This window comes from Mobula hypostoma, chromosome 16 (genome assembly GCF_963921235.1).
Source record: "Mobula hypostoma chromosome 16, sMobHyp1.1, whole genome shotgun sequence".
Taxonomy (NCBI): domain Eukaryota; kingdom Metazoa; phylum Chordata; class Chondrichthyes; order Myliobatiformes; family Myliobatidae; genus Mobula; species Mobula hypostoma.
The window spans coordinates 22,936,552-22,957,097 of record NC_086112.1 but is presented as its reverse complement, the minus strand read 5'-3'; the positions used below and the strand labels follow the sequence as shown (position 1 = coordinate 22,957,097).

At 39.3% G+C, this 20,546-nt stretch overlaps 1 protein-coding gene across 1 annotated transcript in view; it reads right to left on the bottom strand.

Annotated features, from left to right (window-relative positions):
* The window catches only part of wdr36 (WD repeat domain 36), a 78,298-nt gene that overhangs the window by 44,480 nt on the left and 13,272 nt on the right, over positions 1–20,546 (bottom strand). Inside the window, exons 4-7 of the mRNA XM_063068641.1 lie at positions 10,900–11,017; positions 9,032–9,164; positions 7,052–7,106; positions 2,779–2,911 (exon numbers count right to left, since the gene is read on the bottom strand). Of these exons, the coding sequence (XP_062924711.1) occupies positions 2,779–2,911; positions 7,052–7,106; positions 9,032–9,164; positions 10,900–11,017 (439 nt within the window). The remainder of the gene's footprint in view (positions 1–2,778; positions 2,912–7,051; positions 7,107–9,031; positions 9,165–10,899; positions 11,018–20,546) is intronic.

Below are 20,546 nucleotides of genomic sequence, written 5' to 3'. Positions count from 1 at the left end.
AACAAGACAATGATCTAAAATACAAGAGTAAATCAACAACAGAATGGTTTAAAAAGAAGAAAATTCATGTTTTGGTATCCCAGAAATATTGATGAACTGAAAAAGTTTTATAATGAGGAATTGTCTAAAATTCCTCCAAGCCAACATGCAGGACTGATGAACAGTTACTGGAAACGTTTGGTTGAAATTACTACTATACAAAGGGTTCACACCAGTTACTGAAAGCAAAGGTTCACATACCTTTTCCAAAAAATACATGTAATATTGGATCATTTTTCTGAATAAATTAATGAAAAAGTATAATGTTTTTGTATTATTTATTTAATTAGGTTCCCTTTATCTAGTTTAGTACTTACGTGAAGACCTGATCACATTTTAGATGATACTTACGCAGAAATAGAGAAAATTCTAAAGGGTTCACAAGCTTTCTCATACCACAAGAGCAATCTTCAGCTGATCTGAAGCCTAGAGTACACTCAGACCCCTCTTATTGCTGAGGATGCATTCTTCAGAGGTGGAGTACTATCTAAATCAGCACTATGCAGGGTCATTATAACATTATGTAAGTGGACACATGGTTCTGATTTTTAAAAAAATCAAACCTGAAGGTCCATATTATTTTATGTACACACAGTAATTGGTGGAGTAACAAACATGCAAACAAGTCTAACCTGTACATCAGTGGAGCAGCAACACATCCCAGCAGCAGCAGCGGAGGGAAGCAGGTGGTGGCTACAACCTAGAGCAGGAATCAGGCTGTGGATCCTCCTCTAACTTCGGCTTCTTCAAATAGGCATTTGACTGCCTTTTCTTAAGTCTCCTCCCATGAAGCAGTTCTCAGTAGCAGGAACTCATGTCAAGAGCACATCTCTTTTGCCTTATTGCTTCGCTCCCAGTTGGTGTCATTATCGATAAACTAGTCCACGCATTGTGTGATCGTGGTGATGCTAGAGCCGAGGAATTTTGTGGTGAGATTTCTTGCTGGTATTTGCTCTCCTCTGTCAGTGTCCTCAGATTCAGCCAAGATGTGCAGCTCTGCCAATTCTCCAAGCTCTTTACTATTAAGGCTCTTGCTGTCTGCACGAGCCACTTCACCAAAGTTACGTATGCTATGGAGGTTACTGGGCTATTTAAATCTATCAAACCAACCTCTGCTGGCTACGAATGTTACCGACATATCTTCTTCCTCTTGAATATGATTGAAGATGCTTCTTGCCTTTTCCATTATTATCAGTTGGCTTTAGGGGCATGTTTCCTTGTGTTTGGTCATCCACCCATATATTTAGTCCATTTTCCACCTTGTCAAGCAAATGGCTCCTTGAATGAGTCATCTTCGTTGCTTCGTTGATGATAACTTTGAGGTAGTTGTTGCAGAAGCTTTTATCTTGTTTGTTTTATAACAAAGCCAATTTCAAAGATGCGTCAACATCAAGCTGATGCTCACCAGCTTCCAAACGCCGTATCACTTGCAGATTCACATCCGTGCTAATGCATTCCCTAGACATCTTAGATGTACTACCCTCACTGGAAGTTGCAGGCCATTTTCCAAACATTATGGGTTAAAAAAAAGGAATAAATTGGTGAGGGAGCAGGAACGTTTACACATGTGGGGCAGGCAAAGCATGAGGAGCTAATACGTGGTTGGCTGTGAGTGGCTCAGGGCATATGTAAAGCGCTCTCACTGGCTGATTGAATGTTTACTGTAATGGCGGCTGCTCAAGCAGTTTTAAGTGTTCTTTAGAATGAAATTTTGCCTTTTTAAAAAATACAATAAAGAATTGGATAACTGCATGGTAACAAATCAATGCTATGCGGGGTCTGAGTGTAGTTTCCTCATCCAAGATGAACATATGCAAGGGTATCATTTTCCAAAAGAGCCACATCTTCATGTTAAACATATGTTAATGAGAATATGCACCTTCCTCAATGAACTGATTTATGCTATGGTATCTGCATGAATGCATCGTTACATGTTCCAACTAGCAATGGCTTTTATTGAGGTAATTGACGTTTTTAGAAAATACATCACCCTCTCAGATTCTTCCAAATCTGGTCACCATGACTGCCTTTTACTGGATCGTCAGACTCAGTCACATGTTGCCATTTGATATTATCTAAATGTCTTGCTTAACCCTTTTTCCATTTTCTCTATTATAATATTCTGGACTTTAACACAAGATGCACTTCGAAATAATAATCTTCTTCAAAAGATGTCCATTACTGAAAACCATATGTGCCATAATTATGATTGACAATAAATTGGTTTATTTTAATAGCAACTTATGGCAATTATCTGTTTATTTCAGAACAACTGCAAGTCTAGTGAATAGCGATCCTTGTGACGCAGTTACACCAGGGATTTCATTTGCCCCACTACAATTAATCACTAGTATCCCTTTCTCCCCCTCGCTGCCTCCTAAAAGTAAGGACTGTTCATTACAGCACAAGTCAAAAGAACTATACACTAAAGAATCAATTGTGACCCAATGAAAATTAATAAATCAGATGTTAATAAAATTTAAGCGAAACTGGCACTTCAAAATCGGATGGAAGAGTACACGTTTTGGTTTGGTTCCAAAACCAAATATTAGTTGAAAGAGGCTATTAATTTTCTAAATCATCATCACATAACAATCAAACCAGTTAAGGCAGTACAGAATTGAACATTGTAGAAAGATTTAATTGAACTTACATTACAGCCATGTTTTATGCTAAAACACAGCTTTCATTTCCATCTTAAATTCCTCTAAGTAAATATCATTGATATAATTAGATTACCTGTACGAAATGATATTGCTGTGACTGGTCCCCAGTCTTGTTGAAATTTCATTAACGATTCATCATATTTCAGATTATGGATGATTATCACACCAGATGTTAGACCTACAGCAACCACATCTACGGCTGGGGCCTGGAAAATAGAACACAAGAGAACATTCCAACAAATGTGCTACTATTGCAATCATGTCACTAAAACATTAATCAAATGGAAATACAAACAATGATATAATACACTGATTTAAACCAAGTGAATAAATGTAATCTCATGAAATTATGTTAAGGATTTTACATATTACAATTCTGTTCATTTTTCAAAATTTGCATATCTGTGACTAGGCCAAAGAGAGGGAATATAATAGAGCAAAAAATTAGTAGGAAGTCAGAGGATTGGGAAGCTTTTAAAAACCAACAGAAGGTAACTAAAAAAAGGTCATTAAGAAGGTAAAGATAGAATACAAAAGTAAGCTAACCAATAACATTGAAGAAAATACCAAAAATTTCTTCAGATACATGAAGCGTAAAAGAGAGGTGAGAATGAATATCAGTCTGCTGGAAAATGATGCTAGAGAGGTAGTAATGGAGGACAACAAATGGCAGGTGAACTGAGTAAGTATTTTGCATTAGTCTTCACAGTGGAAGACACTAGCAGTACGTTGGAAGTTCCGGGTGTCAGGGGGCATGAAGTGTATAAAGTTACCACAGAGGTTCTCGGGAAATTTAAAGGTCTGAAGGTAGACAAGTCACCTGGACCAGATGGCATACACCCCAGAGTTCTGAAAGAGGTGGCTGAAGAGATCGTGGAGGCATCAGTAATGATCTTTCAAGAATCACTATATTCTGGAATGGTTCAAGAAGACTGGAAAATTATTAATGATGAGGGTTTAGGGTACTTGGAGACACATGATAAAATAGTCCATAGTAAGCATGGTTTCATCAAGGGAAAATCTTGCCTGACAAATGTGATGGAATTCTTTGAAGAAATGACAAACAGGACAGACAAAGGAGAATCCACTAATGCTCTGTACTTGGATTTCCAGTAAGCCTTTGAGGCTGCTTAACAAGCTACGAGCCCATGGTATTACAGGAAAGATTCTAGCATGGATAAAGCAGTGGCTAATTGGCAGGAAGTGAAGAGTGGGAATAAAGGGAGCCTTTTCTGGTTGGCTACCAGTGACTAGTAGTGTTCCACAGGGGTCTGTGTTGGGACTAATTTCTTTTTACGTTGTATGTCAATGATTTGGATAATGGAATTGATGGCTTTGTTACGAAGTTTGCAGGCGATACGAAGAGAGGCAGATAGTTTTGAGGAAGTAGAGGCTACAGAAGGACTTAAAGACAAATTAGGAGCATGAGCAAAAGAGTGGCAGATGGAATTTATTGTCGGGAAGTGTACGTTCATACACTTTGGTAGAAGAAATGAAAGGGTTAACTATTTTCTAAATGGGGAGAAAATACAAAAAACTGAGGTGTAAAAGGATTGGGGTTCTTGTGCAGGATTCCCAAAAGGTTATTTTGCAGGGTGAGTCTGTGGTGAGGAAGGCAAATGCAATGTTAACATTCATTTCAAGAGGATGAGAATATAAAAGCAAGGATATAATATTGAAACTTTATAAGGCACAGGTGAGGCCTCACTTGAAGTATTAAGAGCAGTTTTGGGCCCCTTAGAAAGGATGTGCTGAAACTAAAGAGGGTTTAAAGGAGGTTCATGAAAATGATTCCAGGATTGAATGGCATTTGATGGCTCTGGGCCTGTATTCACCAGAATTCAGAAGAATGAGGGGTGACCTCATTGAAACATATCAAATGGCAAAAGTCCTTGATAGTGTGGATTTGGAGAGGATGTTTCCTTTGGTAGAAGAGTCTAAGACCAAAGGACACAGCCTCAGAATACAGGGGTATAGTTACGTACACGCAATGGTTTGAATGAACCAGCAGCAATAGAACACACCTGGAATCTGGTTTTGATGTTAAAAACCACTCTTTATTAGTATCTACTTAATATAGTAAATTAAACCAGGTAAATCCAAAGTTAGCAGTGTTATGCTTATATATGCATGTAAATATAATTCCTAAACTCATTCAAGCTCCAGTGGCAAGATTTAAAGTCTCACGATGGTAATGTAAAGAAAATTCAGTTTAATGCTTGGAGTTGGTGGGGGAGAGAGAGGTGTTTGTGAGCCGAGGTGAAATCCACAATAGGAAAAAAACGAATAAACAGGTGTCGTTGGTCTTCCGTCGTCTGGACTTCAAATCCACTCTCGAGTTAGCCAAAACAAAAGGGTACCATCTTCAAGAGAAAACTACCACCCAGGCAAGGGTAGACACACCGGGAGCCTCCACAGGGTCAGCCCTTCTACACACTGCGATAGCCACTGATCAATTCTCCTGATCGATCCTCAATCCACCCTTGTGGGCACTTGAAAGTTCCACCCAGTGACTATTCTGTCACTAGCTTCTTTTTGTTGACCGGTAGCCTTAACCAGTGTTCCACTCTGTGTCTGTGAAAGAGTCATCTGACCTTGCTTAAATAAACACTCTGCAAAACATCTGTAAAAAAACAACTGTCCATCATATAACTCCACCTCTCTCTCACCATAGCAACCCAAAAGCAGGCGGGTCTCTCTCTCCTTTTTAAAGGCACAGTCCATGTCCGTCACAGTATCCTTTTACAATGGAGATGAGGAGGAATTTCTTTGACCAGAGAGTGGTGAATCTGTGGAATTCGTTGCCACAGGAGCTGTGGAGGCTACGTCTTTATGTATATTTAAGGCAGAGGTTGATAGATTCTTTATTGGTTAGGGCATGAAGGGATATGGGGAGAAGGCAGGTGATTGGAGCCAACAGGAAAATTGAATCAGCCATGATGAAAAAGCAAAGCAGACTTGATGGGACAAATGGCCTAATTCTGCTCCTGTATGTTATGGTCTTATGCACTTCAACTGTAGAATTTTAATTCATTTATAAGTGAAATGTCTATTGAAAGGTTTGAAAGGTCATTGAAAGGTTTATTTAAGTTTACTTGCCCAAATTATACATTCAAAGATGAGTTACAACAAAATGAAAGTACAATATATAAAGAATTAAATCACTGTTTAACTTAATATTCGTTCACATTGCAATTGCCTATCTGGGATGCAAAGATACATCGCTTGCAGATTATTTAAACAGTATACCATAGAAGATAATGGAGAAAGTAATGCTTATAATGGAAGAAAGGTTATTGATGATTCTTCCCCTTTCCATTGAAGGTTTCTCACCTGTTTATTCCTTTCCATGGGTGCTGTCTGCCCTGTGAGTTCCTCGAGCATTTTGTGTGTTATGATTAAAAGGTAAATATCTTTTAGGCATAATTGAGTGCGTTTGAATAAATCTTAGATCTCTATGTCATCTTGATATTATTTCAGACAGCTTCAGATAGGAATGAGTGAAGTAACAAGTCTAAAAGATGGTTTAGCCACCAGTTCAGTTCAGAATAACAATGACCCATTAAAGATTAAAATTTTTATATGCCATTTATTTTTTTAAAATATTAATATTCAGTAAAAGGTAAAGCATTGATTAAAATTGACTAAGTTCTGAAAGGAAAAATGTATAGTAAAATCGTAAGTTGAATAGTATAACATTAAAATGAATAGGTAGATAAGTGGATCGCATGTTAATCAACATACAGGGAAATAATGTTATTTTTAAAAAATCACATTGGTTTTACATCATGGCACAGAACATAAGAAATGCTAAATCTTTACAAATTCTGAAGTACACCTTGGCTCGGATACTGTCCAAATAAGAATGCATCACTTTAGAAAAGATGTCCCTTGAAGAGAATGAAGCAAAGATTTACCAGAATGAGAAACCAATCAGTTGAGCTTGTTCCTCTTAAAATGAAGGAGAGAATTAACACAAATAGTTAATCTTACGTAGGATTTCAATACAGAGCAACTGATTCTACTGGCACCTAGAACGATGATCAGGACTACAAATTTAAGACTTGGGAAGAGAATTATTTTAAGTATGGTGTATAATGTACTTAAATGAAAAAGTACCAGAAACATATGTGGATGGCAATTTCAGAAGAGCACCTGGCATGTACCTTGTGCATGTGATAATAAATTTGGATTTGAAATTGCTCTTTCAAAGTAGGAGGGATGACATGAGCCAAGTACCATCTTTTGGAACTGTATGACTCTAACAGGGAGATTTGAAATTTATATTGCCAAATATTTTAGTTTATATTTAAACTGACAAGAAATTGCAACAGAAAAACACTGACCTGCTGAAGCACACACACGCTTGATTTCCAACCTTGAAAAGTATACAGAAGTTTGCTAGAATTGGACCACAAAAAAAATGTAATCAATCGCTGGAGAATTAACTAGAATCACTTTATTACTTAGTAAAGAAAGTAACTAATTTAAGACCTGGCCACTTGATTATTGCAAATATATTAACAAATTTAACTCATTTTAAAGACTGCTTTCAGAGATATTAACAATACACAAATTTTCCACATTGGGGAAAAAATACACCTCATCCATCTCAATTACATATTCAAAGTAGCTAATAGTCAAGTCAAACAAAAATAATCAAAAAAAAATTGTCTGGCCACAACACAGATTGTAAATTGTGGTCACTTCTTTTCAGCCCCTCACACAGGCTAAAAAGCTGCACTCCCTCAGTTCGCAGATCATTCTTCCTCTACAGTGAGCACCATTGCAAAGAAATACAGAAGGCTCGAAAGACCACAGAATGTGCTGCAGGTGGGGACTTCAATGCTAATCAGCAAAAGTAGCTTAATAGCATAAGCAATAACTGAAGTGGTTAAATCTTGAACACCCCTCAATTTCACACCCAATTTTTGGACTGCTATGTTGCAAGAAACTACAACAATGTCAAATGCAATAGGTCAAAAAATGGCCATTGAGAATTGCTGTCACCATCAGCAGAACTGTGTTCCATCACAAATTGTCATTGTTTAACCCATTGTACTCCTCATTCTAATATCATTATCACATCAGGAAAACATGCTAGTTACACAGCCTATTTCCAACCTTCTCATTTTGGTCACAGCTGTCTGTGAGAACTTTACACTGCTCGTGACACCCTTCAGATGATTTTAGATTTCCTGTCTCCTCCCACATTAATCAGTCAACTAACTGGCTTCATAAGCAGTGTACCAGCACCACTGTCTCACACTATCATAGATATTTATTTTATCATATCCATTCCACCACACCTTCTCCACAATTTGATCTCACTTTTTTCAGTTCTGAAGGGCATTTTCCCCTTCAACCTTCTGTATTTTTTTAAAAAAAAGATTCTGCCCTTTGCATTTTTTGTTTTCATTTAAAATAAAAGTTAGTATCCCAGTAGTCTGAAATTCTCCATCTCACCTTCTTTCCAAGTACATCAGCATAAAGCATGAATGACAGTTAACATAACAGTAAGACAGGAAACACTAATCAACCAGAGATATGTCGATGGGATCAGCAGCATAGAAGCAGTAGGCAAAGGATGAATATAATAGCTTTATTGTTTGATGTTGGGCTGCAGAAATTTATTAAACATCTAACAACAGCGCAGTAGAGAGCGCAAAATCACAGGTAATCAATTGTCATGTATAAATCATGTCAGGGTAAAATGTTGCAAGGTATTTTGTGCAGCAGTTTTAAGACTGTAATAGTTCAAAAAAAAAGCAATCTAGATATATTACTGTTTTTTGTTGGGCAAATAGAGATAGGCAACATTATCCATGCCAGAGAACAAATTTGAAATATGTCAAATCAGGAAAATGCATCATTTATCTCTCACTTCCAATCTTAACTTCTGCAAAGAGACTACCCTCGATAAACAGCAGGTTTCCAGCTGGATTCTATCACAAAGTAGGTGCTCAGTAATATTAAATTGGTTTTCCATTGGAAAACCAGTGATTAACTAATAATGGTGAAAACTGTTAGCACAGACGATAAACAATCAAGTACATTAAAAACTACAAAGAATTTAATTTGCACCTCACCTGATACCTCTACACAAGAATTGCTTTGTACGCTTTATTTCATGTTGCGTGTATGTTGAAGCAAACTTTAATCCTTGGCACCATGATCTTACCTTTCACCAGATGTCAGAAATGAAAAGGAAAAGGAATGATTCTTCTTTTGGTTTTACGTGACTTTAGATTTATGAGGAAAACAACTTTAAACAGAAGTGTTTAATAAATAAACATTTTATAAAAGAAAATTAAAGTTGAACTAACTTGGATTTAATATTCCAAAGTTGAAGACTCCCTTGCTGGCTACCAAGTAAAATTTTGTTGATATAAGTACTTGGATGCAAAAGGGCAGAAACTGCAAACGTGATTTTATCAAAGTTCAGTTGAAGATATTCTTCTGCAAACAAATAACAGGGATAAACAAAATATTTTACAACTTTAAGGAATACCTTAGCTCTTGTCAACTATTTTACAGTGACAAATGTAATCAAAACTATAGGACCTTGCACTACTAATAAGATTGCGGTGCACTCCGACACACCGGTTTCTAAAGGGCCAACTAAAAGGTTTTCTTTTAAAAATTTTTTTTACGTTCACAAGACTCAGCTGGGCTTTGAGAACTTAAAAAGTACCACAGGTCTACTCCATCAGCAAGTTGCTCATTGGTGGAAAAACTGAAGGCACTGACTTGGTGTGGGGTGTGACGCTGCCTGCTACAGACAGGCGCCAGTGTGCAAAGGCGGTGTGCAGTCTAACAGCAAGTGATCATCTTAGTTGCTTTTCTGTGATCGCAAGACTCTGTTGGACATTGTTAATGTGGAATGCTGCAAGTCTGATTCACTGGTTTATTGGTGGATGGCAAGGGAGCTGCATAGCCTCTGTTGTGGTAAGGACCAGACTCAAGCTGTGATGTCACTGTTTTCAGCCACCCATGGGGAGGTGTTGGAGTGGGTGTGCTCCACCAGAGCGCCAGAGGTGATGTGACGCAATGTCCAGGATGGAGCCCCAGTGTTCACTAGGCAGAAGACAAGCTGTATAGTATTTGACTGCAGACTGTTGCAACAGTCACTGGCTCAGGGACTTGGACTGTGTTTTTGTGTGATTATATTTTACTGTTATCTTGTTTGTGCTATATGCACTTTCTGCTGTGTATGACAGGTGTACTGTGTTTTGCACTTTGGCCCCAGAGTAACACTGTTTCACTTGGTATACATATTCATGTATGGTTGAATGACAATTGAACCTGAACTTGCTTGCTAAGACCATCATACTGAAACAGTAAGCAAAAGCATCCGTTAGTCTTGCGAGACCATGGATCTGCACCTGGAAAGTCTTCACTCTCCAGGGCGCAGGCCTGGGCAAGGTTGTATGGAAGACCAGCAGTTGCAAATGCTGCAAGTCTTCCCTCTCCATGACACCAATGTTGTCCAAGGGAAGGCCCAAATAGCTTGGCACCAGTGTCGTCGCAGAGCAACGTGTGATTAAGTGCCTTGCTCAAGGACACAACATGTTGCCTTGGCTGGGGCTCGAACTCTCAACCTTTAGGTCGCTAGTCCAATGCCTTAACCACTTGGCCACGTGCCCACACTATACTGAAACAACTACTAATGATATCATAAAAATGATAGGGTTTCTCCTAGTTTGTTATGAAGTCTCAGGTTCCAGTCCTGCCAAAGGGTTTTGGCCTGAAACGTCAACTGTACTCTTTTCCTAGATGCTGCCTGGCCTACTAAGATCCTCCTACATTTTGTGTCTGTTGCTCAGGTTCAAATATTCACTTGGCTTAACTGAAGTGCAATACCCAGTAATTACAGTTATTATATATAATGCATCAATATCATAAGTAGGGAGCTCTGCAATCTATAATTGCCATCAATACAGTAGAAGTTGAGCAATGATATTCTATAATAAATAAGTGTCCTATTCGCATGAACAAGGTGTCTAAAGGGAGAGGCATGGTACCCAAAATGACTCACAAAATTTTGATACAAGGCAATGCAAGAAAACAAGAACTGAACAGAAATTAGTGTTACATTTACTTTACACACTTACCTGGTGATCTCAATATTTCCAAATAAAATTCAGAGAATGTCAAAAATAGCGGCCAAAAGTTTATAATCTTACAAACTCACCCTCTGATTCCACATCCCAAATAATAAGCGTGTTATCTCGATCCACTGAGATCACATGATCACCAAAAGGCAACAAGAGGTGGACCTCTGCGTTATGGCCTTCATACGAATGCACAATCTGAAATGAATTGAAAATCAGTTAGATAATGGGGAAAATAAACAGCTGTTTCCTAAACTTAAAAAGAAATCAGGTATTGAGGCACGAGAAAACACATCATTCTTAATGATCAATGAGAAACGGAGTAAATTACAGATACTCATTCAGTTAAAAATCACTTTTTTTACTGACAAAAATGCGTATTTTACTTAAATATTAATATTAAAATACATTTCACATCAATTGAAAACTTGATTCATGGGATAGGAGAACGCCACTTCCTTCACCCGACTTTTCCATTTTCCCAGTACTGCCACATAGCAAGAAAAACCTCTAACTCAGCTCCAAGGCCAGCTGCTGCTAGAATCGTCATGGTATCTCTGGGATAGACTTAGTTCGTGCATCTTTTTGGCATTCCCTATCAGGATTATATGAACAACAAGTATCTGGGTAAGGTATCAGAACAATGTTCACTCATGGAACCATAATGTTAACACTGGTATTTGAAAAGCAAAACAAAAAATCTGATATATAAACACTAGGAATGCTCAGCAGGTCAGGTAGTGACCATGGACAGAGAAATAATGTTCATCTTTCACGCCAGGTGACTCATCAGAACTGATGGTCATTGACGTAAAACATTAGGCAGTTCTCTCTTTCGTTATTCTACCAAATGTCTGAGTATCGCCTGCATTTTATTTCTACATAAAGAGTCAGGAGTTATTTTAACAGATTGTGCAATTCATTCGGGAGACAAGAACAATAAAGGTGATACAAAGGATGAGTCAGATTTGACATCACAACAAAAATACGTACACATATATACGTTTTACACGCATATCTGGATTTCTGAAATGAAAATTTAATCTGCTGTCTTAGATCATGTCAGTATTCAGATTCTTCCATTACTCATCATCTTCATTGAACACAAAATAAGTAATTTTTCCAATGCTGGTCTTTTAACAGACCCAAAAACTACCTCCAGTCCTGAACTTGTCATCGACATTTATTCAAATTCCCTCTTAACCCATCAAGTTGCCTCTTAAGCACATAAAGTTTTACTTTGTAAAGAATCTTTAAGTAGTAAAATAGATTTAAATTAGAACTGATGTAATTTTAAGTTATAAAATTCAAGGTATTACATAAGTAAATACTGAAGGTGGAGGAAGGTGCTATATGATGAACTACTTTATTAATTAAAAAATTAAGGAGAAGAAGATAGCGGCGCGATGGCAGTGTGCACGGCCACTTCGGTGATGATGTCTGTTATCTGTCAAGTAGGGGACCGTGCACAATCCTGATTTGATGGCAAGACAGACATGAGAGTACAGAGGAACATCTGGAAACTTCTGAAATGCCCGGTTCGCTGCTGCTGCTACTGTGTAGTAACCGGAATCTCCAGAGCTGAAGGCCGCGAAATCCTCGGCTTTGCGTGTTTCAGCAGCCAGGGAGAGGTCAAAGGCGCTCGGCAGAGGATGGCGCTCAGGAGGCTGTATCAGAGAGGCTGGTCGGAAGCTCGAAGTTTTCGGACAGATGGACTCAGTGTCGGCTGTGGTCGGCGCTTCCATGGCATCGGCAAGTTGACGGTGTCTGGAGGTTTATGGCAGGGAGTTTCTCCCTTTTGCCGCTGCTATCGGGGACTCGGGAGTCCATCGACTCTGGACTTTGAGACTTTTTTTTTATTGTGCCCATGGTTTGTTCTTCATCAAGTCATGGTATTGCTTTGCACTGCTGTAACTATATGTTATAATTATGTGGTTCTGTCAGCGTTAGTCTTTGGTTTGTCCTGTTTTCTGTGATATCACTCCGGAGAAACATTGTACCATTTCTTAATGCATGTATGCATTTCTAAGTGACAACAAAAAGAGGACTGAGTGTTCTCATAATCTAAAAAAAATTGAAGATGTCTTTACTTTTATACATCCATTAATTGTCAATTACATTGTTTACAGAATGACAAGCAACATCAGGAGTTAATTTAAATTAATTTTACAAACTAATCTACAATTTTTCTTTATTTTTCCCCATTGTAGAAGAGCAGATTATTATTTAAATGGTGAAAGATTGCAGCAAGCTGTTGTCCAGAGGGACTTGGGAGTGCTTGTTCATGAATTGCAAAAAGTTGGCTTGCAGGTATAACAGGTTATTAAGAAGGCAAACAGAATGTTGGCTTCATTGCTAGAGGGATTGAATTCAAGAGCAGGGAGGTCATGCTGCAGCTATACAGGGTACTGGTGAGGCCGCCACTGGAGTACTGTGTGCAGTTCTGGTCTCCATACTTGGGAAAGGATATACTAGCTTTGGAGGCAACGCAGAGGAGGTTCACCAGGTTGATTCCAGGGATGAAGGGGTTAACCTATGAGGAGAGGTTGAGTCGCCTGGGAGTATACTCTCTGGAGTTCAGAAGAATAGAGGGGACCTTATAGAAACATACAAAATTTTGAAAGGGATAGATAAGATGGAAGTAGGAAAGTTGTTTCCATTGGTGGGTAAGACTAGAACTAAGAGACTAGTGAGACTGGAACTAGAATCCCCTCAAGATTCAGGGGAGAAGATTTAGGACAGAGATGAGGAGAAACTGTTTTTCCCAGAGAGTGGTGAATCTGTGGAATTCTCTGCCCAGGGAAGCAGTTGAGGCTTCCACACTAAATATATTTAAGAAACAGTTAGATAGGTTTTTACATAGTAAGGGAATTAATGGTTATGGGGAAAAGGCAGGTAAATGAAACTGAGTTTATGGACAGATCAGCCATGATCTTATTGAATGGTGGGGCAGGCTTGATGGGCTGGATGGCCTACTCCTGCTCCTATTTCTTATGTCCTTATGTACATTTGCTTTTATTTGGAAGTACAAGGTGATATTTTTGCCTAGTTCACAAAGATTAAGGGTCTTGTTTCTGCTTTTTTTTTAAACTGCTCCCAATAGACCCACTGACAAGCATATAACTTTCTTGCTAATCTATCAAGCTTCCTTGGCCCACATTCCCCAAAGCTGCGATAAAGAATGCAACAAAGAAAGCAAGCTACATAACATTGCACAAGATGCCACAAAACAATGGAAATGGCAATATGACTTAACAAACATAAATATGATCTTCTAATAATCATTTTATAATGTGATTGATGTGGGAGTTAGGTAAACATTTAGCAGTTGAGTAAGAACTGTAAAGATCAAAAGTAGATAACGCATTTTTACTCAATACATAAAAGGGGAATCAAACAAACAACCAAGCGTTCTGTTTATGCCCAAGTATATGTAAACAATATATTAAACCAGACAACCCCAACTGGCGGACCGTCGGCCAGATCCGGACCACGGGAACCAAATGTCTGGACCGCGCCGACCTATTGGCACTTACGTGAACACACCTGTCATAAAATGTAAATAAAGCGCTTACTGCTCTAATTTATTTTAACCTCATCCTACACCGTACACTTGACCTACGCCCCTGTAGGGCGCGCAACCTAAATCAACTTAATCTGCATATACAAGGCAACAACCACACTGTTGCGGACATGTACGAGGCAATTGAAGCTTTCTGGTCAAAGCTGAACCTTTTGGAGAGAGACATTCACAGGAGAAAGTTGCACCTTCCACGTCTGCAGGAGCATTGCAAGAAGAACAAAATATGGGAGGATCTAGTGATGAAGGATTTTGTGACGAGCCTGGCAGAAAACTTCAGGGAATGATTTGAAAGCTCCCCTAAACTCTCAGGTGACATCCTCCTCTTCCTGAGACAGCCATTCTCCGTTTTGGCTTACGGCCAGTGGACAAAAGGCTGGTGCCTTCCATAGGTGAGGCAACTCTTCAGATGGAGGTCTTGGAAATGGGAACATCTGATTTGCTCAAAGCACAACACAAGGACATTGGGGTGAGTGACTTTTGGATCAACGTGGTTCCCCAAGCTCAATTCAAAAACACAAGAACTATTGCAATGCTCCTACTCACACTGTTCCCCTCCACGTACATATGTGAGTCATCGTTTTCTTCAACGAACTCTATCAAGAACCAGGACAGAAACAGACTCTCCAATGCACATCTTGGCTAGTGCCTCAGGATTGCCACAACAGAATACAGGCCCGACATCAGAAGGATTGCCTCATCCGGTCACTGTCACTGCTCTCACTGATTGGTGAGTGAATCAATTTATTTTTGTCCATTTGTCAATCTTATTGTGGTATAATAGTATTACAACAACAATAATACTGATAATTTCATTTATAGCTACACTTCATACCTCAAGTGCTACATAGCTTAATTAAAAAGAACAAATAGATTAAAAGAGAGAACAGAAACAGTAGAAAAGGCAGTACTACTAAAACTCTGTGTGGAAGTGGTGAAGACTGTGTGTGTGTGTGTGTGTGTGTGTGTGTGTGTGTGTGTGTGTGTGTGTGTTTCTATTTTAAGTCTCAGATTAGTTCTCAATGTGACAGCTGACAGTTGTGATAGCTGGAGTCATAACTAAATGGTTGGTTTTGGACTTATTTTGTTTCAAGAGTGCATTTTTTTCTTGTGTGACGCACAACACAGACCTTGAGAATCCCAGGCCTAAATTATTACTATTACTACTACTACTACTACTACTACTAATAATAATAATAATAATGGTAATAGCAGCAACATCATCTGCCCATAAAACAACTTACTGGCGCAATGGAAAAAGAAACCCTGGACGTTTTGACCCTTGGCTTGGCATGCTTGACATAATTTGGCCCTTGTGGAAAACTAATTGGGGAACCCTGTATTACACCAATATTACACTCAATGGCCACGTTATTGAGTATCGCTGTGCACTTGCACCTAATGCAAATACCTCATCAGCCAATCAATTCACAAAAGCATGCAGCCATGGTCAAGAGGTTCAGTTGTTCAGACCAAACCTGAGAACAGGGAAGAAATGTGATCCTAGTGCCTTTGACCACAGAATGATTGTTGGTGCCAGATCTCCTTGGACTTTCACGCACAAAAGTCTCCAGAGTTTACAGAGATTGGTGTGAAATACAAAAAACCTACAGTGAGCAGCAGTTCTGTGGGCAAAAATACCTTGTTAATGAGTAAGGTTAGAGGAGAATAGCATACCGTGGTTGAAACTGACGGGAAGTCAACAGTAACTCAAATAACCAAGTATTACAACAGCAGTATGCAGAAGACCACACCGGGTTCTGCATCTGTACCTAATAAAGTGGCCACTGAGTGTAGTTTAGGCCATGGATTAAGCTGTATTTCAGGTATTGCATATGAAGTGAAATTTCAAATTTGCAGCTGCTTAAAATAATACCCACTTCAAAACTTTTTAACTCTTAAAAAAAATTCTTCAATGAGTAGTCTCCAGTCTTTAAGCTTAGATGCATCTTATAACAATGAATGTTGGATATTGGTACGAATTGCATTTATCATAAAATACCATCGTTACACATCTGGAGAAGGATGCTTATGCGAGAATGCTGTTCTTGGAGAACAGTTCTGCATTCAACACTATAATTCCATCCAGGCTCGACAGGAAGCTCAGAGACCTCGGCTTTGACCCTGCTTGTGCAGCTGGATCCTGGATTTCCTGTCAGATCACCGACAGGTGATAAGAGTGGGCTCCCTCACCTCCACCCCTCTGACTCTCAACACAGGAACCCCTTAGGGCTGTGTACTATACCCTCCTTTACTCCCTGTATGCCCATGACTGTGTTGCCCCCACAGCTCCAATCTGCTAATTAAATTTGCTGATGACGCTACATCGATTGGCCTAATCTCAAACAATAATGAAGTGACCTACAGGGAAGAAGTCATCTCTCTGACACAATGGGGTCAAGAAAACAACCTCTTCCTCAATGTCGCAAAAACAAAGCTGGTTGTGGATTATAGGAGGAACAGAGATGAGCTAACCGCTATTGACATCAATGAATCTAGGGTTGAGAGAGTAAACAGCTTTAAGCTCCTCAGCATCCACATCACCGATGACCTCACATGGTCTGTACACACCAGCCGTGTGGTGAAAAAGACACAACAGCGCCTCTTTCACCTTAGATGGTTGAGGAAGCTTGGTATGGGCCCTCAAATCTTAAGAATTTTCTACAGGGGCACAATTGAGAGCATCCTGACTGGCTGCATTACTGCCTGGTATGGGAACTGTACCTTCCTTATTCATAGGACTCTTGCACAGAGTGGTGTAGACGGTCAAGTGCATCTGTAGTTATGAACTTCCCATGATTCAGGACATTTACAAAGACAGACGTGAAAAAAGGGTCCGAAGGATCATTGGGGACCCTAGTCACCCCAACCACAATCTACTCCAGCTGCTACCATCTGGGAAACTGTACCATAGCATAAAAGCCAGGACCAATAGGCTCCGGGACAGCTCCTTCCACTAGGTCATCAGACTGATTAACTCACACTGATTTGAGTGTATTTCTATGTTACATTGACTGTACTATTTATTATAAATTACTATGATTGCACATTACACATTTAGACTGAGACATAACGTAAAGATTTTTACTCCTCATGTATGTGAAGGATGTAAGAAATAAAGTCAATTCAATTCAACACTGAAATTGATTTTTTTTTTCCCACATGCTGAAAAACCAAGAGAGGTCCAGATATAATTGTTACCACAATTAAACATACAGGAACATGACTGGTTTATGCAGCCCTTTTAAAGTGTTTTGTTGTTCACTTAATCACAAAACTGGCATGAATAGCAACCGCTGGGGTGCACTACACATTTCCAACCCACCAGAAACAAAAATAATTTTCCATCCCGCTGCCGCCTGTCCTTTACGCAATTATACCAACGACAACAATGATCATTTGACAACGTTCTGTTTCAGTCTATATTGTATTTTATCAGTGTCTTTGCAAGTTGCATTAAAAATTAATCAATCCTGAGTTCTTTAAAGTATGGATCAACTCCATCAAATTGAATTTTCACTAACACATCTTTCTTCAGGGTATTGCACATCACCAACATTACAGTAATTGCCTCTTACCACGAAAACATAATTCTCTCTTCTGTTTTGCAATTATCCATCCTCTTGCACAGCTCGCATATCAGAAGAGGATCGAAAGATTGTGTTTTGAGATTCAGTTACACAAATCCTAGTTTTCCTCAATAACAAACACGTTTTTAACCACGGAGATATGTCAACCAATTAAACACTCTTTTCTACTTATTTTTAACCTTCATTACTCCAAGACAGTTTCATTATTTTACATTAAACTTACTGACAATACCACAGTCGTTGGCCAAATCAAAGGTGGTGACAAATCTGCATATAGGTGGGAGTGATTTTTGAATTCCCCCCCCCGTCCCATTTAAAAAACAGTCTATACTTTTATTCCTTCTAGCAAAGTGGATGACAATACACTTCATGACATTGTACTCCATTTGGCACTTCTTTGCCCATTCTCCTAATCCATCCAAGTCCTTCTGCAACCTCCCTGCTTCTTCAACACTACCTGCGCCTCCACCTATCTTCGTATTGTCCACAAACATGGCCACAAAACCATCAATTCCCTCATACAAATCACTGACATACAACGAAATAAAGCAATTCCAACAGTGACCCCTCTAGAATACCACTAATCACTGGCAGCCAATCAGAAGAGGCCCCCTTTATCCCCACTCATTGCCTCCTGCCAATCAGCCACTGCTTTATCCATGCTAGAATCATTCTTGTAATACTACGGACTCTTATCTTGTTAAGTAGCCTCATGGGTGGCAACTTGCCAAAGTCCTTCCGGAAGTTCAAGTACACGATATCTACCAATTCTCCTTTGTCTATCCTGCTTATTATTTCCTCAAAGAATTCTAACAGATTTGTCTGGCAAGATTTTCCCTTAAAGAAGCTATGCTGATTTTGCCCTATTTTACCATGTACACCAAGTACCCCAAAACCTCATCCTTAGTAATAGACTCCAACATCTTCTCAACCACTGAAGTCAGGCTAACTGACCTATAATTTCCTTTCTTCCGTCTTCCTCCCTTCTTGAAGATTGAGTGACATTTGCAATTTTGCAGTCCTCAGGAACCATTCCAGAATCAAGTGCTTCTTGAAAGATCATTAATAATGCCTCTTCCTAGTAATGGCAACTGGTCTTGCTTCTGCCCCGACACTCTCGAATTTCCAGTATACTGCTAGTGTCTTCTACAGTAAGAACTGATGCAAAATACTTATTCAATTCATCCGCCATTTCCTTGTCCCCCATTACCACCTCTCCAGCATCATTTTCCAGTGGTTCAGTATCAACTATCACCTCTTTTTTCAGATATATAGAGTAAAACTTTTAGCATTCTCTTTGATGCTGTTGGCTAGCTTGCCTTCACATTTCATTTTTTCCCCTTCTTATGACTTCTTTAGTTGCCTTCTATTAATTTTTAAGTTTCCCAGTCCTCTAACTTCTTATTAATTTTTATTCTATTATAAATGCCTGTCTTTGGCATCTATATTGGCTTTGACTTCCCTTGTCAGCCACTGTTGCATCATCCTGCCTTCAAAATATTTCTTCTTCTTCGGGTTGTATGTATCCTGCAACTTCTGAATTGCTCCCAGAAACTCTAGCCATTGCTGCCCTTGTCATCCCTGCTAGTGTCCCCTACCAATCAACTTTGGCCAGCTCCTCTCACATGTCCCCATAATTCCCTATACTCCACTGCAATACTGAAACACCTGACTTCAGCTTTTCCCTCTCAAATTGCAGGGTGAATTCTGTTATACTGTGATTAATGTCCCCTTAGGGTCAATTTTGTTCACTACACAACATCCAAACCAGAATTGCTGATCCCCTAGTGGGCTCAACCTCAAGCTGCTCTAAGAAGCCATTGTACAGACATTCTACAAATGATCTCTCACGATCCAGAACCAACCTGATTTTTCCAATCTACCGCCACCCCCAATGACTATTATAACACTGCTTTTTTAACAAGCCTTTTCTATCTCCTGTTGTCATCCTGGCTATTGTTCGGAGGCTTATGTATAACTCTCGTCAGGGTCTTTTTTTACCCTTCCAATTTCTTTACTCTATCCACAAGGATTCTACATCTTCTGATCCTATGTCAACTCTCTAAGGATTTGACTGATTTATTTATTTACAAACTGAGCCACTCCACCTCCTCTGACCACCTGCCTGTCCTTTCCATACAATGTATATCCTTGGATGTTAACCTCCCAACTATAATCTTCTTTCAGCCACGACTCAGTGATGCCCACAATGTCATAACTGCCAATTTCTAACTGCGCTACGAGGTCATCTACTTTATTTGGTATACTGCGTGCATTCAAATATAAAACCTCCAATCCTGTATCCTACACCCTTTTTAATATTGTCCCCCTTTTACAAGGCAACTCATCCTACTAACTGCAATTTTGCCCTATCATCTACCTGCCCTTCCTGACACTGCACACTGCCTCTGCTTGTAAACCCAACAACCCTATCACTCTGGTTCCCAAACACCTGCCAAATTAGTTTGAACCCTCCCCAACAGCTCCAACAAACCTGCCAGCAAGGATATTGGTGCCCCCACAATTCAGGTGTTATCCGTTCTTTTTGTACAGGTCA